This window comes from Pavona decussata, unplaced genomic scaffold, assembly GCF_977016875.1.
Source record: "Pavona decussata unplaced genomic scaffold, jaPavDecu1.1 SCAFFOLD_122, whole genome shotgun sequence".
Classification (NCBI taxonomy): domain Eukaryota; kingdom Metazoa; phylum Cnidaria; class Anthozoa; order Scleractinia; family Agariciidae; genus Pavona; species Pavona decussata.
The window spans coordinates 773,364-792,374 of NW_028145536.1; the positions used below are offsets into that span (position 1 = coordinate 773,364).

Here is a 19,011-nt window from a genome sequence, read left to right on the forward strand (position 1 = left end):
TAGCTTCCATGTAGCTTTTAAATAACCTTTACACAGATCAAAGTGCTTACAAAAATAAGTTTTCTTACTGATGTTTTTAAGGTAGTTCAATCTATTAGAATATTTTTTTAAACTCACAGACTTTGGACGGATCTCTGGATAGAAAATGCATTAAATGTACTATAGTCTCTAAAGTACATTATTTGTTTTTGTTTTTTAACCTTTATGTCAGTCATACAGAAAACTGGTAGATGATCTGAGATGTCAATAGTTAAAATCCCAGAAACCAAACTATTAACTGTATTTGTATAGATATGATCAATCAATGTTGCAGTATGACTAGTGATTCTAGTAGGCTTAGTTATTACTGGTAGAAGATCATGAGAGAAAAGCATATCAAGATATCTGCCTGTTTGCTGATGTGTGTGATGCTTCAAGAGGTCAATATTCATATCCCCCAGGATGTATGCATCATACTTGTTTAGATTTAACTCTTTTAGAAGTTCGTCAAATTTCAATGTAAATTCTTCCACATTTGCAGATGGGTGTTTGTAAACACATCCAAGCATAATGTGTTTCTTATTATTACCAGGGTCTATTTCAACCCAGCATGACTCAACTAATGGGAGATCAATTCTTAGATCTGGTCTGGGAATAGCTGTAAGGTTCTTACTAACAGAACACTGTAACTATTCCCGTTTACCTACAGATCTAATTATAGCCATCTTCTCTGTCTGTGAACTGTTATTATCTGTCAGCAGTCCGGGGTAGCGTCATTAAAAATTGAATTTTTGTCACTTCTGAGTAATGATTTACTAACGATCATACGTGACTATGTTGGGTGGTCGCTTACCAGAAACAGAAAACAGAAGAATGTCAAATTTCTGGCCTAAAAAGTGGTCGCGGTCCCTTAAGAAATTTGAGTGGTGGTCGCTTACGAGAGAGCTCTTGAAACAGTATTTAACTGAGAAGCAAAACGGTTGTTTACGTAGTGGTCGCTTTCGGGAGGTGGTCGCTTACAAGAAGTGGTCGCTATGAGAGAGTTGACTGTATTGTCATTCATGTGGAAGATTTTGATTGACCTCAAACTCGTGTAGTTGGCTTGTTAGTCTGTATGTGATAACGGTTATTGGAGGGTGTCAATGGGGTTAACTGACTTGCTAAAGAAAGCGTATAAATAATAAAATAGCAACTGATTACCGTGTAGAAGAAAGTTGATTTTTTTTAGCGTATTTGGAACACAGAAAGAGACGCTTGAATGATTCTTAGGAAGAATTGTTATATTTTGGATAAAGAAATCCTAATTTTAACTTACTTTGACCTCATTTAAACTTGCCCAGACTATTTCTACCTTTTCACGTTTCCCGTTTCACGTTTCACCTGTTGCGTGACTTACTGCGTGACAAGTGCCGAGCTTGCACTCTATTTGAGATCTTACGTTTCAGTTCCAGGCCTACCTCGAATTTCCTGCCCCCACAAAATGCATGGCTTCTATTAGTGCTGTTGTCAGTTTCTATCGTAATTCGGAGATAAAAAGTAGCTTCTTGACGGAGTAATAAGGAAAATCATTTCCTGCGCTGACTAAAATTAAACCGTTCAAAACCATCGCCTGGTGAAGAATAGCAGTCACGGTGAATGTCACAGCATCTCAGGTGACTAGATTATGGCACGTGATATATTAATTTTTTTCCTTTTTTAACTGATTTATCTCTTTTTTAAACTAAATCGATTTTTTTGACAGTTTATTGACTAAATGACATTAGACTGTTCACACTCCCCTAATTTTCCGTGGGATTTTCGAGAGTCGCTTCGATCGATCTCCCGCCATCTTGGCTTGTAACAGCGAGCGCAACCTGGGAGGAGTGTCTAAACGTACCCTGTCAAGGGCCCCCCTCGGTAGTTTAGGCACTCTCCCCAGGTTGCGCTCGCCTTTACAGACAAGATGGCGGGAATTCGATCGAAGCGTACGAGCCTCGAAAATCCAACGAAAAATAGAGGACTGTGAACAGTCTAAATGACGTTTTTAAAACTGTTTTCAGACTAGAGCTATACCCCATTGACACCCTCAGAAATTAGAGGATCTCTGGGTCGCTCCCAGGGAATTTGAGACCGCGATGTTAACAGTTTTGTCATCAGCAAATACTCGGACAAATGCCGGCCAATATTAACTATCAATTTGTGATTAATACAAGGAAGTCTCGTAAGAAGAAACAAATAAACTGTTTTATTAGCATTTGCAATGTGTTACATGTGAGTCTGACTTTTAGCTTTTCTTTCGGTTGTTTGATATAATTAGCGCATGGTATGAACTAACAATGTCACACTCGTCAGGTGACGGGCTGTATATAAAAAAAACGCAGAAGACAAGTAGTTGCGATTGCAACAATCTTTTGTTTTGCTATTCCGCTTTGTCTAGTTTTGCTTTCTATCAGTTTTCTTGCCCTGAAGGAGAAGGTCGTTTTGAAACAATGATGTTTGTAGTATCTGGTTATTGCGTTCGACGTAGAAAGAACACACTCCTAATTACGTTTGGAGTCGAGATTGTAAGGGACATTCAATCGATCAACGAATGAATGGATCTTGGGACGCGTATCTGGCATCCCCCGCAGATCTGGCATGGGCGGATGACATCATCACCAACTTGGCAAAGAAGAGAAAGCCCGGGATCGAGATCATCGAACGCACTTCCTAATCTTTGATTATTAGTGGTAAAGAACTGTGGATCTTTATCCTCGACTCGAAAATACAGAATTCTGTTAAGTCTACAGAGCTTGAAATAGTTCTTATACTGAGCAAAGCATTCTAATTTCATGATCCAACTTACCGCAACTTTTACGTTTTTAGCTCAAATTTGTGTTTTTTTATTGGTTTTGATTACTTATTCTGGGGAAATCCAGAAATTAAAGATTGCAGATCCAAGATGGCCTCCATTAAGCAAGCATTACGTAATTACCACGTCATATGGCGTCATCACTTCCCGTTGTAGACCTCAAAGGAAACCTTTGGACGTACTATCTATCCTCCAAGCCAGGCGCACTGTCATAACTTTTATACTTGGGAAGTTATGGAGGCCCCAAAAGACAGGAAAAAAAGCCCGGTCTAGATAGAGCTGAGATATAGGAGGGCGTCAGGAACTTGGCTCCTGGCTCCAAACCGGTACTTATATCTTCCCAGCCAATCTCCATCCTGAATGTCAGTTTTTGGAGTTTCAACTGCGCGAAAAAACTTGCATGGTGGATAAAGGTAAGATTTTTGGATATGCCTTTAATTTGCAATGTGCGCATGCCACAATTGAAGCAGTAGGAGCACATAAAATTCTTATGTTGAATAATTTTAGACTGGTTTTTCGTATTGGTCGAGAAAGCAGCAAATGGATCGCAAATTTTAAAAAGATCACGATACTTTTTAATTTGCAAAACATGTTTCGATGTGTCACATCTTCGTCAATTACAAAAAGTTTGCACATCATCTGGGAAAATCCCATTCTCAATCAACAGGTTAATCGAATCAACTTAACACTCACGCTTAAAGCATTGTCAATCTCTCATTGTTATTTACTTCTGTATATAATATTTAATTACGCATGTTTCCATACGTTGTTATAAATTCAAGCTGTTTTTCAAATACTTTTTGTAAACTGACGAAGATGTGAGTCACATCGAAAGATGTTTTGCAAATTAAAAAGTATCGTGATCTTTTTAAAATCGAAATTTTTCGTATATGCATGGGACCTTCAATTTAGTCAGAAAAAATTGCTCTGGGTTTTGTTACTGGTTTACGCTTACAAGGTGAAAATATTGAGCCAGCGAAATTCAGCATAAGACAGTTATACTCTCAGCACGTCAATTCATGATTGTTTTTCAGGGTGGAGAGGGAGGGGCTTATTTTCAATGTGGTAAAGGTGCGGGAAGAGGAAGCAAACGTAGGGTTCGTCGACACTGGGGACGAAACAATGCTTTGCACTAAGCTTTGCGGCTCTTAAAAAATCTTTTTGCGTAACTGAAACTACCATAGCGAAGAAAGATTAACGAAGTGTTACCAGTAGAAATAGGTACACATGAGGAGACCTGTTACAGGGACCTACACCCGGAAACTTGTGTCCTCTTGGGGATCTTTAGATAAATACGGACAAACCCCACAAGTGATCCACAGATTGTTTTCTGTTCTCCGTCATCCGCTCGGTCCAGATTGTGGCCTTTTTGTAGCGAAAAAAGGGTCTTTCAATGGCGATCAATGGCGGAAAAAGAAATGGCCTTACAAATTGTCGTGTTTTGCTTAACATTTTTCCGCTTGCATGCTTGCGATATTGTTGTGGAAACTGACCTTTTTGACAACGCAAAGTAAACGGGACAAGTGTTGAGAAATTGTTTCCAGAAGTATTTCACTTACAATAAAAACGAAATTAAATTGCGCCCGTGAGCGGGGAACCAATTTTTCCACAATGAATATATCCTGGTTTGAGGGACCTTCAGAAATGATTGCCATTTTGATAGGCCGGTGTTTAGCACAACTAAGGCGATAGCATATTAATTAAGGCATGCATTCTTGTCAGAATTCGTGCTGGTGCCGTTTTTAGCAGTTGTTGATTGGTTCCAGCATCTAATGCATGTTTATTACATCTTCCGCATTTCGTGTCAAAGCAACGAACTTGCCGACAAGTGAAGACGTGTGAGGACGAACTCTGCTCTTGAAAATGTACCGAAATGGAAGTAAGAAGACTTGGCTTCAAACAAACAAATGGTGAGTATATATTTTCATAGGACTTAAGCCCACAAATTTTCGAACTCTTAGTGAGCAAACAGGACCTGGAATTATTTTGGTCTGCTAGCTTGAACAGATTCACTGAGTTCCGTGAATTTATATTTTCCGAAGTACAATAATATCAGAATTCGCGAACGTTCAATTTCAGTTGCTATCACACAAAGTTCTATCCTGAGAAAGAGAAGGGGAGCTTGGCTGAAGGAAAAGGCTGCGAGGAAGTTGGTTTCGTTCGCCGTTCAATGTTCAAGCGATTTTGGATCAACTTGTTCGAAACACTGAGCACGTGCTTTGACGTGGCACCTTTGGTCCTTTCACGGATTCTGTTGCGATGACAATATTTCGAAGTTTAGTTTCTCTGACGTTCTGAAAGCTTGAAAATATACTCCAGAAATATTTCTTTGAGCTAATTTAAGAGCTTCAATGAAAATTTAGTTGTCAAATTCAATTTACCTCAAGAGACAAACTAGGTAATCTCTCAACAGCTAGGAAGGAAAGGATCCCTTTATACCTGAGCATAATTGGGTGTACTTTGTATTTTCCGAAAAAAAGCTCATGAGTTTTTATTATTATTTCTTTCTTAAAGATGAAGTCATCAGAGGATGAAACAATTCACAAGAAGACGAAAAGATTCACAGAGCAAGGAATGGACTACAGGAAACGGGATTAAAGATAAGCTAAGAAAATTGATTTTTTATTTTGCTAAAAAATACCTCTGATGGACGATGATCATATGTGACAAAGCTAAAGGAAGTTTTTGGGAAATGACACTTAAAATTTTGATTTTATATTGACCGCGAACGGGGAGGTTCTAGGCTCCAGAGGCAAATTGACTTCATATACTCGTGTAGTTGAGCCAAAATACTTCAGTTCGTAAAGTTAACCGATTCTTTCTTATTGTCGTTGTTAAACCGATTAAAATGCGGGTTGCGTTTCTTGCTTTTGTCCAAATATACCAGTAATCGTCCATTAAGAGATGTTTTTTTTATTGAGAACACTTAAAGTCAACTTTGAGCGATCTTCTGCATTCGCATAACGTTTTCGTTTGATCAGTTGAATTAACAATACTTCGTAAATTTCTATATTTGATAGAACTTGAAACTTCGATAAATCTTTTCATCTTATTTATCTTGGTTGATTTTAAAGTCAACAACGAAAGTTTAGTAAGTAAGACAGCGATCACTCAAAGTTAGGTTGTTTATCAGATATATAGTTCTATTACAAGTTTAAACTGCCAGATACCATGGTTACGAAAAACGAAAATGTTACCGTCATATCGAACGTAACAGTACAAAACTTTTCAAAATTGAAGTAAGCACAGATTTACTAAATCGCGTCAAAAACGCTGACTGTTAATGATCAAAAAGATTTATTATGTGGCGAGGGTTGGGCGGTAGGCGGCACCCCTCCCCCAAAAATCAGCGGGGTCCAAATCTGGAGGGTTATATGAAGTATAGTTGTTCAAAATGTGAAGAATGCGACTCAAAATTCATCAAAGAGGATTAAGAACTAAAAAAACGAAAAGAGGTGGAAAAACTTGAAAGTCACGCTGACAAAGTATTTGCATCTATTTTTCTGGTCTTGTTTTTTCCCGGCATTCAAACAACACTAAATTCCACTATGGTAAAAAAAGATTCGTGGCATCTCCTGACTGATTGAATATTTCCTGTCATAAACGTTTTGTGGAATTTAGGATACATTGATTAGGGGTGCAGTGGAGGTGTGGGTGGGCTACCCAGTTTAAATAAGTTTTTCAAACCTGTTCTTAATTTGGCTAGTTATATTAGGTACTGCTTCGCTTTACTTTTAAAAACTGGATTATCTTGATTGGAGGTAATCAAGGGGGTACAAATTCCCTGTGACTCGGGAAGTTTTGACGTGGAAATTTTGTGACCTTTAGTTTCAAATTTGCAAAGGGCTTTAGGAGAAGAAGACAACAAATACATCAGCGTTGAAAATATTTCTTCTGTTTTGGATGTTTTCTAATACTGGCTCTTAAAATTAGCTATCAGGAATCATAAGAGACCATTAGACTTGGCACCTAGCAGTTGTATCTTGTAAGTTTTGTGTAGTTGTCAAGTGAATGTAAGGCTCATAAGGGAATCCTTATTGCAAAGAAAAGGACAAAACTGTATTACCAAATTTTCGCAGGAAAGCAAATGCGTACGAGCATTTCTTCCTATATTTCTTATTGTACAAAATTACCTAATGAGCAATTAATTGAAGCAATTGAACGAAATCATTTATTTCCAATCTGAGCAAAACAAAATTTCGGGGAAAGGTAACAATTTAAATTTAAATGACAATTTAATATCTTATGTTCTCTTGACATATTATAACAGTAAACTAGTGTCTGGTTGAAGAAATGTTTACATAAACGCTCTAAAACATCTTCGGCATTCAAATTAGGCGGAAAAAAGGGTTAAAGGTCGCAAAAGATTGTCGATTCAAGGGTGCTATATTTTTTCTCGAAAAATATTCAGGCAAATGAAACTCGGTTAGGGAGCATCTAGTCATTCAACTCTTTGAAAATGGGCTTTATGCCGTTTACCATTTTGTTCTTTAACTACTATGGTATGAAAGGAAGGCTAGGGACAAAATTAAATTTGGAACAAACTTGACTTTCACACCAGTGAATACGAGATTATGCCTTAATTTGTATTTATTTCCACGAATCGTGTATTTTAAGTTTTTAAAAGATGTATCTTACGGCCGGCCAATTGCAATAGAATTTTTGAGTCGTCTGAATTTCTGAAGGTTTCGTTTTTGTTATTTGAATATTTACTGCTTCTATTCATGTAAAATTTCAAATATTAAAATGTTATTTGAAGAAAAGTCGAGTCTTATCCCAGAAATATGTTTCAAAGCTATCAAATTGAGTTCATACCAGTATGATTTTCTGGTACCGTAGTGAAATTTGTATTTTAGTTTTTTTAATTAAAAGGTTTTTTTTATTGCTGCAGAAATCGTTTGTTAGAATATAGGTTGATATGGGAAGGAATGCGTATAACGTTCTCAGTAAAAAACTGTTCTGTTCTGGAATTCGCACACTTTGAAGTACTAGAAATGAGAAACAAAATCTTGAAATCATATGGGTGAAATTATAACTTTACACAACCAAATGAACCTTTCGGTCGATCACATGAAAGGAACTTCTAGATTTTAGTTATTTTTTTGTGGTCCATTACCTTGAAAATCGAGAAAATAAACTTAACAAATTATAGATAAACAACCATTCTAACTTACAAAAAAAGAAATATGTATATTTCCTTTTTTTCGTTCAGGCGTTGGCTCTGTCTCAGCCTAGTTTTGTTTTTAGGCTTGAACTGTTTGCATTATCTCAACCAGACATTAGTTTAAGAAGTGTGCTTGATATTTAAGACCTTGTTTAACTATATTAGTGTTGCATTGGACAACGGGAATAAGTGAAACTTCCAACTATTAAGTTTCAATAAGAATTGACCAAGAAACTGGAGGCAAAAGACAATTGAAAGAGAAATTGCGACAAATTAAAACAAAAACCAAAGGATCACTACAGACATTGGTGTTGAAATTGGACGAAATTTGGCTGAAACTAGAGAGTGAATAGAATTCTTTTGATTGATAATTGAAAAGAAATTTCTAAAACGAGATCGATTCACCAAACTTGTAAGCTAGTGAAAATTAAATAACCATAACTACAGATTGTTTGCCAAGGAACGACACAACCTCTTTTTTTTATATTTTGACCAAAAGGGTAAGAAGAGAAGGAGTTAATTAAGCGATTACCAACGAAAATTGTCCTTATTGATCACAAAAGCAAAATCTGAGAAAAAAAAAAAAACAAAATAGAGCGACAAATGACTTCGAACATCACTTAGGACGAATTGTCTTGATACTCGAAAACCAGAATAGCTTTCAAATCTGGGTGTGGGTTGTACAATGTATCATTTTCTAGAGGCTTTCACCACAAATGTCTTGTCCTGTGTAACACTGTATATAGACGTGGAGTTTTGTACTCTGCCGGTTCAACAAGGCCACAAAAGCGACATTGCAAGTTAGACAATTTTGCAACAGTTTGAAGGAAAAGGCATTGAAGTATCAGTTCAATGTTAAATTTTCCTGAAAGAATCGGTATTTCTTTTTCGCGACAATCCAAAAACGTTTCTTCTTCTGTTGCAAAATGTTTTCTCAAATTGCCATGTCTCTTCTTTATTTCTAAAGTCGCCTTCACTCGGCAAAGTAAGGTTTCCAATCTTGTCTTGTCAAATAGGATTTGGCGTATTAAAACGTTGCGAAAAAACAAAACAAAACACAAAACAGTATTTCTCAATCAGCATTTACAATGTTTGCTCACGCCAACTTGTACTTGACAACACAAGTTTGCAAACCTTATTTAGCCTTGTGAAGATGACTTTAGGTAGATTGTTAAAGCATAAACCACCTGGGAGATGAAACTTCACTAAAACGAACGTTTTGTTCAAAATTTTAAACTTTCGCCTTTTTAATTACCCAGAAATTGAACAAAAAGTTGCGTTAAGTTTCTCTCCGAGGTGGTTTATGTTTAACTGGCGGGAAAATTTGTAGGGTTTTTTGTGAACAAATAATGTTCAAAGAGTACCCCGCTATTTTTTGGCGAAATTTGTTGCCAGGGGAAACGCTGTGCAAATTTTTCCAAATTTTCCCGCCAAAAGACTTAGTATATATAGGGAAAAAATTGTACACACCTTCTAATTAATTAATTGATTTTTACTTAATTAAATAACTAAAAGTATTCATTGTATATAAGACGGAAAATAAAGGACACAATGAAATAATTGTTTGCTTGAGCGTGACTTTTATTGTTGAGATCATTAAGTTCTTTAGTTATAAGTTTACTTACTGAAATATAACATTAGCTATGAAAATTAAAAAAAAACGGCGCATGCGTATTTTAAGCGCCTGTATTTTTTCTAAGTCTTTTGGCGGGAAAATTAGACAAAATTGAACAGCCGTTACCCTAACAACAAACGAGAGCCAAACAAATATTAAGTTGTGCAAAAATTTATTTATTTTGAACATGCGTTAGTCAATCAGTTTTGATTAAAACATGGACAATTGGGGTAATTTGAACTTTGCTGAAAATTTCCATTTCTAGACAAACTAATTTTGCCAAAAACGTCTTGCAATTGACTCAAAGAGAAACTGTTAGATTTCTAAACTTTGCAAATGCAAAATGAACACAAAGACGCACTGTAAACAAGAACTTTCCATGAAAAACCTTGTTTCATTTATTTGTTGTTATAACGAGCGAATCAATTATATTGGCATGTGATATAGTTGCAATCTTCATTTTAAAATCCATGGTTTTAACCGAGATTGCACTTGAAAATGTTTTGGCCCGCTCAAAAATTAATAAGCAAAATGCATATTTAAAAAGTTTATAACTGACTATAATCACCGATGAGTACAACTTTCACGATTTTTTCCATCAAATCAGGCTTTAAACTAAAATTTGAAATTAAACTTCAAGAAAAAGACTTAAAGTAGCCTATAATTGCGAGAAACTTCGAGTCCAGTTTCCATTGACACGCAGAATTTTGCTAGCAGTTACGGTCGCTTTGGTATGAATTTGTTTTATATTAGATATCAAGTCATTGTTTTAAAAATATATTTGCTTTCAAAACCCGACAAAACCAAGCAGATTTAGAGAATTTCAAACTTCTTTAAAAGTTGGCCAAACCTGTAGACAATTGCAATAATTTTAAATTAAACCGAACATGCCTCATCTATAAAATTTTAAAATAGTTTCTTTAACGAACAAAACAACGATTCTCTCCGTCCTTTTACGAAATCTAAACATTGTGGCTTACCGAAGACTGAAATTTCTTGAAAGCGGTAAAAAATGCAAAAAAAAAAAATGCATAGAAAATTTACCTGGAAAATAAAATGCTAATCGAGGCCCTTTGATACAGTGCGCCTTCATGTTTACAGTTCGATTCACCGAAGAGTAAAAGTTCTATCTTAGCTCAGTTTTGGAAAATAATTAATGCTTATGTTCTACCTTGACTACAAAAATGCTTGACTTGCTCTTGTTTCCATGCTTGTGTTGTCAAGGCTTGTCATCTACAAAGCGTCCTGAAAAATAAGCAAAATCGGCAATTAGAAAATTAAATTTTAATCACCTTTTTTTATATTGGTTCAGTCTACAAGGTCAATCATTTAAGGTTCAACATCTTTTGCTCTGGCCACGAAAATATTAAACACGAACTAGTCTCTTGGACATAATATTTACTTTTTGCTCAACAGCGATGCAATTAAATGTATTTAACACTTGTTTTACCTACGTGCAAACCTTTGGTATGCGCACGGCCAAATTACATTGGAATTGGGTAGCTATGGATACACCCTGGAATCCCAACAATCATGAAAGAGCTTCTGTCATTGTTACGGTTTGTTTCCGGTGAGCGTAGTGGTATTGAAGGGTATGTAGAGTGTTTTCAATGATTTGTATAACCTTAACTGCATCCTCTCTGTTTCTCCTGCAAGAAAGGAAGACAGAGAAGCCTTGGAATTCTTACACTTACCAAAAATATGAACTCTACAGATTGTGCGCAATGTTATTCCGTGTGTCTCAGCTTTAGAGCGATATTATTATAAGACACGATTTTTAACGCAACAACGTTGCGTGGATAAACTAACCTACTCTCACCGCTATAACACGAAATACCCTGGCCCAAAAAAAAATCTCCATATTTTTCATTATGGATTGGGAATCTACTCTCGACTTATGACTTCAATGAGCTTTTAGAGAATGGCAGAAAGTTAGCAAAAGAAAGGTCTCCCCAAAACATTTTGTTGGCAGAGTTAGTTGAGCCAGAGTTCTTATTACTATATACACCAATGAACAGTATCCATTTGGCGCGAACCGAAGGACATCCGGGGCCCCTTCCTCGAAGGTCCGGCAAAACTTAACGGGCCTTTTGAATACAATCTTGAATCGACTAGTGCTGAGTATTAGTTCAAACTTTTCAATGTGTTGTATAAAGTTGTAACGATATTAAAATCAAACCTTCAAAATCAACGATACTAGCTAGGAAACTCTCTTAAAGTGAATCGCTGATGAAATCTAGACATTGTACAGTACACATGAATAAGTTCTCATCCTTCCTGTCCACGCTCCACAATGGTCATGAAACCAAAATTAAATAAGTAGGTGTTTGACTCAAGCAGTAAAATACGAGAATTTCTCCATTGCTAAAGAAATAAAATTAAAAATGATCCACCATGCCCTGACAGACCTCTGATGACAAATGTGTCCCACCATGGAGATCATCAAAACGACAAATGCCTGACATATAACCAGGGTGGTGGGGCAGGGGGAACCATTGGAGAAGCCAAAATGGCTGATCTAAGATGGCCGATTTTTCTGTGACATAGCTAGATTGAAGTAACGCCTCAGGTTAGAGGCCTACAGTGACTTCGAAGCAATCAAAAAATTATGGGAAGCTGGGAGGGGTTGTAGGTTGGAGAATACACACATCCAGTTTGGCGTCAGAGAAAGATGCTAAGTGTTTCCCGCCGAGTAAAATAATCTGGCCTAAGGGTCCCCTGGGTTGCCTTGGGGGAAGGGTGTGTGGTAGAGACGGAACCCATCCCATGCAGACTGCACTCGTTAATATCCCTCGAATTATCCGAGCAATGACGACTGAATTTTTGATCTTTAATTGAGGAATATCACATTTTGCTGTCTATGGAACGGAAACGTTCACGGAAACGTCTCTATCAATAAGAAGCATGTCACCTGAACAAATGTCCTCTGACAAACCCAGATTTTATGGCTATCTTTTTTTTTAGTTCTGGAAATAACTTAAGTAAACTGTCTTTGATTTAATTTATTTCGGTAACTTTCAAGATACAAGGCCGATCTAGCAACTTCTTTTAAGGTACACTGAGTGTATCTGGTTGGAATTTAAAAGGTATTAGTGTACGTTTCAATCTAACATTTGATCAGCAGAGATTTGCTAAAGCAAAGGCATAGAAAAAACCAGGAAAGATTTATTACTCGACGTTTCGGGGTCATCGTGACTCCATTATCAAGAGACTGGTTAAAAAGCATGCAAATAAGGAAAGGTACAAGAAAAGCATAAATTAGAATAAACGGCCTAAACAAACACCTTGGCGCGGATGGAATCCGTTTGCACATTCAGTGTTGGTTTATGCATGCAAATGTACAGCATTTCTTTAACGAGGCAATCAAATTTGCCACTACATTTCGCGATGACGTTGAATTGCTCGATGAAGCGTTCAGGCATTTCATTATTGTGTTGGAGGCTGTAACGTTTGTAAATAGAAGATGACTTTCTAGTGTGCCCTTCTACGCGCTCGTGTAAGTGACCACGTGTATAACCCTGCATCACACCGGCCACATTTAAATTCATAAACGATACATTGTTGGTTGACAATAGGGGGCTTAATTTCGTGTCGCTTAAGTTGTTGCTCGAGCTTAGGGCTTACAAACACTGGTTGGACAGTCAAGTTCAACTTCAGTCAAGTTCACGAAATTAAGCCCCCTATTGTCAACCAACAATGTATCGTTTACAAATTTAAATGTAACCTGTGTGACGCAGGGTATGTGGGTTATACACGTGGTCACTTACACGAGCGCGTAGAAGGGCACACTAGAAAGTCATCTTCTATTTACAAACGTTACAACCTCCAACACAATAATGAAATGCCTGAACGCTTCATCGAGTAATTCAACGTCATCGCGAAATGTAGCGGCAAATTTGATATCCTCGTTAAAGAAATGCTGTACATTAGCATGCGTAAACCAACACTGAATGTGTAAACGGATTCCATCCGCGCCAAGGTGTTTGTTTAGGCCGTTTATTCTAATTTATGCTTTTCTTGTACCTTTCCTTATTTGCATGCTTTTTAACTAGTCTCTTGATAATGGAGTCACGATGACCCCGAAACGTTGAGCAATAAATATTTCCTGGTTGTTTCAATCTAAGGCCATTCATTCTCAGATCAAAATTGTCATCCATATTGCTAGCTTTGAGCAGGTGTTCAAGACATAAAAGCAGGATGTCAAAGAACTCTATCTCATACCTTCGGTCATTCAATGGACACGGTTTCCGACAAAAAGTTTGTTTTTTCTTTCTCTTGTCAAGGCCGCTTGGAAAGAAAACGACAGCTAAGTAGACTGAGAACTCTTGTCCTTAAACTCTCGGAAAATTTTAAATGACCGCAGCCCAAAATAATTTCGGAAGATTTACCCTTAATTGAAACTAACACTTGTTTTCTAGACTGCAGAGTGCATTTTAGACGATTTGGCCCAAGCTAACAGAAATACCATTTGCTGCTTGAAAATTAGCTTTAACCGAAAAAAGATTGTTTTGTCAAGAAATTTAAATTTTCTAGGGTAAGACCGTTTATTAAAATACACTTCGCAGTCCGAATACTGAATTGCGTGTACAAATAATTAAATTGTATGAAACTGAAGACATAATATATACAAATAAGTAAAAAAATATAGAAAACATTTCGTAACTACAGGTAACATAATAAAGATGAAAGCTAAGATATCAAATACATAGAACAATGCGAGAGGAAAAAAGATGTTAAAAAAACTATATACTGCTACAAATGACTAATAATAAAAGAGTTCTTGTAACGATTGGTCTTGCAAACCGGAATTATAAAACGATTATTTCTCCTAAGCTTGTGGGATGAAAGGGCAGTTGGAGGCAGCAAATTTGAGAGTTTGTGGTTTCTTGATGAAGATATAGAGTTAAAAAGTTTGTTCGAAAGAAAGTCACGTCGGGCATACAATGTTGGTAGATCTGCCCGCTTTACTGCTTCGTTGTAACTGCAATCAGGAAAAATGATCTTTAACGCACACATTTGAATACGTTCAACTTCGTCAGAAAGAGATTTGAGAAGACAACCGTGGAAGACCAGTGAGGCGTATCCCACTACAGAGCGAATAACGCAGCAGTAAAAAAGAATGACATCGTTGGGAGGGGCACCTGCTCTCTTAAGCGGCCTGAGAAGGTAGAGTCTTTGAGCGGCTTTGGTGGTGATGTCATGAAGATCACCATGATCGATGATCATGATCGATCTCATGATAATCGAGGGAGTCGAACTTCGCTCGCTGCGCCTTATGGGCTCCTTATTTCAAACGTCATGTTAATTTTATTTTATGTTCATTTTGACATTACATCATGCTTCATACTAACGAGATTTTGAAAATTCCCCCCTTTTTCCTAAGGCCGAGACACACGGTGTAACATTGAGGCAAGGAAGTTGGAAAGTGTGATGAAAGGAACTTCTACTCTTCCAAACAAATTGATGTTAAATTGTCAAAAATTATGTCTAAATCTCAAAGCGTAGTTTAAATACTGGAGATAACATTTTTCTAAAAATTGGATATGATTACCGCACGTTTTCGCGCGTAAATTTCCCGCGCGCCGCGATTTTGGGTTTTATGACGTCATGCGGTTGCCGCTATTGCCAGGAAGCAGGTTTTCTTTTATGTAGAATAATTGGGCAGCCGTATGACGTCATGGAATCCAAATTGGTGGCGCGAAGAAAATTTAAAAGCGAAAATACGCGATAATAAAATCCGATTTATAGAACAATAAAATATCCACTTTTTTAATCAAGCTTTGAAATTTAGACACCATTTCCAACAATTTAACGTCAATTTGTTGGAGTAGTGGAAGTTATCTTTAACCATATGAACGTCTTATCATTCTCCTTGGTAGAAAATGTTAAGTGTAATATTTTCTGGTATGGACACACTGTGTTATGTGTAACGCTAAGCGCAGTGTCACAGCGCGCCGATGTCAATACCAAATATTCGATATCATTGGCATTAGGTATCGATACTCACAAGAAAATAAATATCGTTCTAATAGGTCACGAGAAAAGAGAGCGTGTACTGTCATTTACCAGGTAAAAGCGTGACGCGTTATTATAGAGTAACTACGGTTCAAATTTTCAAGGGCTGTGAGCTTCGAAAACCATCTTCAGCAACCCAATTTAATTAATATTAAGACAAACACAACTTTATCAAAACTCACCATTGTCAGCAATATCTTTGATCTTCTTCTCTTTTCTTTCCCGTCAATCTTTCTGCAGAAAATAAATAACCATGGCAAATGTTGTTGTTATTTTCTTCCATTCCATGGCACTGCTAATCACAGAACTGCATCCAAATTACGAGGTTTACAGCTACCCATACCACTGTTTCGGTCTTGTCGTTTAAAGTTGGGGCTTTAAATTCAGACAATGTTGATTGAATATGCTGTAAAAGAACAGTGACAGTTCATACCAAAAATACTAGAAAGTTTGGGGTAGTTTTTGCTTGTATCTAGACGTCCAAAGTCCGTTAGGGCAGATTTGCACTCCTCTCCTTCTTGCTCTTTTTAATTGAACTGTGACTCATCATGTTATTGAAGCAAAATTCAACAACTTAAATTTTACCTAAACGAATGACCGCCCTCCAAAATTAACTTACTTTCATTTCAAGATTAACTTATAAAAACTTGATATGTCGGTGAGAAATTACCTGTCATAGAATGAATGTTGAATTTTCATATTCGTTAATCCAGTATTGATGAACGTTAAAGCCTTGCTCTCTGCGTCGTTTTGTCTTCAGTGGTGCTTGTTTTACAATTTTGTGGTTCCCCAGTGCTTTGCACTCGCCTAGAAGTTCGTTAGGTAGAGATAATACTCCATAAAAGCTCAGAAACAAGGATTTCTGAGATACTGGATGGTTAACTTTGAATTACTACTTTGCGAACGGCGCCATGTGCAAGAAGGTGAGAGATGAATTAAAGATCATGATCATTTTTAGCAGTTTACATTTGCAATTCAAATTGAGTGATAAGAATTGCAGATTACAAAGACAAGAAGAAACATTCAACGACTGGGTGGAAATGACAAAAAATAATGAAAACTGCAGTTTAGGGACGTAAGGGAAAACACAAAAATGAAAACTTGAAACGAAACTTTGTTTGTTGTGGAAAAATACTTCATTAAAATTTCAGCCTGCAAGCAGTGCCGAGAGGCTCTTCGCTTGCAGGGTTAGCGAGAAAATGAAACATTTTCAAGCTGACAAAATGCACGTGCTTCCAACGTAAAATGGTTTAATGGCATAACTTACGAACTAATATACACACATCCTCGGAGACCAGGGGCAGCTGGTCAGGTCCCGTTCTTGTAGTAAACGTTCGCCCACGAAAATCTCTTCCACCCGACTAGCTGCCCTTGGGCCTCCGAGGTTGCTGGGGTACTGGAATTTTATTACCGTTCCTGGCCGAGAGCAACTTTTTCTTTCCACGCCCGTTTTCGGAAGGTGAAGGGAAGAAAAAGAAGACTATAATGAAGGGTGGAGGTCTTAAAATCTAGGACTGGAAAATCCTTTGCTTTTTCTTGCCAAGGTTCCGCCAGCTAAGAGGCTCGGAGGGCTTACATAGACAAGAATACAAGAATGTCTTCCTTAATTCGAAACTAGTTTTACTCTGTTTCCAACCCTCACATGGTCAAGAAGCGAAAAAAAAAATTCAAAGTTAAAGGGGGAAGTGTCACCTATTTTAAGTGTCACTTTCATGACAGCCTAAAGACATCATGATTCGTAATATCGCGGCAATTGGAAAAAAAATGGCCAATATTTTCAAGTTCCTTCTATGAATCTTAGAGAAATGGCTAAAAGCTGATTATAACTTATTCCTGCTTGGAGAAATTATTTCATATTTTCCTCCCGGTGCTCTACAGGCAATTTCATGTTAGGGAAAGAAGTTCTCGGTCAAATGCTTGAGCCGAGTTTGACCAACATACAACACAATTTCCGTGACAGTATCCTTTTAAAAAAATCTATCTTCTAACGAGGAAAATGGCCACAAAACGTTAATTCGGAAACATTGTTTCCTAAAAGTGTGCGCACACACGAAACATTGGTTGCGGTAACATTTAGTTTACATCCAATTAGGAACAAATGCTTGTTTAATTTATGATCATTTCCAGAAGCATCTTGTTTCCGTAACTGTGGTAACTGTGGAGGAAAATTGCAACAAAACGTTAATTCGGAAACATTGTTTCCTAATCGTGTGCGCGCACACGAAACATTGGTTGCGGAAACATTTTTTGCATCCAGTTAGGAACAAATGCATGTTTAATTTCTGATCATTTCCAGAAGCATCTTGTTTCCGTAACTGTGGTAACTGTGTAGGAAAATTGCCACAAAACGCTAATTCGGAAACATTGTTTGCTAATCGTGTGCGCGCACATGAAACATTGGTTGCGGAAACATTTTTTGCATCCAATTAGGAAAAAATGCATGTTTCATATCTGATTATTTCCAGAAGCATCTTGTTTCCGTAACTGTGGTAACTGTGTAGGAAAATTGCCACAAAACGCTAATTCGGAAACATTGTTTGCTGAATCGTGTGTGCGCACTCGAAACATTGGTTGCGGAAACATTTTTTGCATCCAGTTAGGAACAAATGCATGTTTAATTTCTGATCATTTCCAGAAGCATCTTGTTTCCGTAACTGTGGTAACTGTGTAGGAAAATTGCCACAAAACGCTAATTCGGAAACATTGTTTGCTAATCGTGTGCGCGCACATGAAACATTGGTTGCGGAAACATTTTTTGCATCCAATTAGGAAAAAATGCATGTTTCATATCTGATTATTTCCAGAAGCATCTTGTTTCCGTAACTGTGGTAACTGTGTAGGAAAATTGCCACAAAACGCTAATTCGGAAACATTGTTTGCTGAATCGTGTGTGCGCACTCGAAACATTGGTTGCGGAAACATTTTTTGCATCCAGTTAGGAACAAATGCATGTTTAATTTCTGATCATTTCCAGAAGCATCTTGTTTCTGTAACTGTGGTAACTGTGTTCCGCAACGACTTATCTTCCCTTGAGCGCAAGAATATACGTACACAATGTGTTCATGCAACTAGGGCAACATAAGGTTCCTCTCCTTTTTTCACATTTGCCATTTCAACCTACAGCGTAATAAGCCCCTACTTTGAAACTCAGAAGATCTTTTTCATCGGACTGTAACTTTGGTAAGATTTTAATTAACTCAGCCCTTTAATAAAATCTAATTGTTTCAACCCCTCACCCCCTCCCCCAGCAGTAACTAAACTGTAAATGGCTCATGCATATAACTAACAAAAGGCTCTTATTAGGGCCAAAGTAGTTTTCTATTTCAGGAAAATACAAACACCTAAATTTTGATTTCCAAGGTGAATTGTAACGGATTTGATGAGTCCGTTTCAACCACAAGCGATACA

The 19,011-nt window shown here is 37.1% G+C and overlaps 1 protein-coding gene across 1 annotated transcript; it reads right to left on the reverse strand.

Moving 5' to 3' along the window:
• Positions 1–113: 113 nt before the first annotated feature.
• On the reverse strand, positions 114–2,950 carry LOC146469537 (uncharacterized). Its single transcript, XM_085123116.1, has 2 exons — positions 2,933–2,950; positions 114–662 (listed from the first exon to the last, which is right to left on the reverse strand). Exons 1-2 carry the CDS (start codon positions 2,948–2,950, stop codon positions 114–116), a joined length of 567 nt encoding a protein of 188 aa, XP_084979242.1.
• Between the last annotated feature and the right edge of the window lie 16,061 nt (positions 2,951–19,011).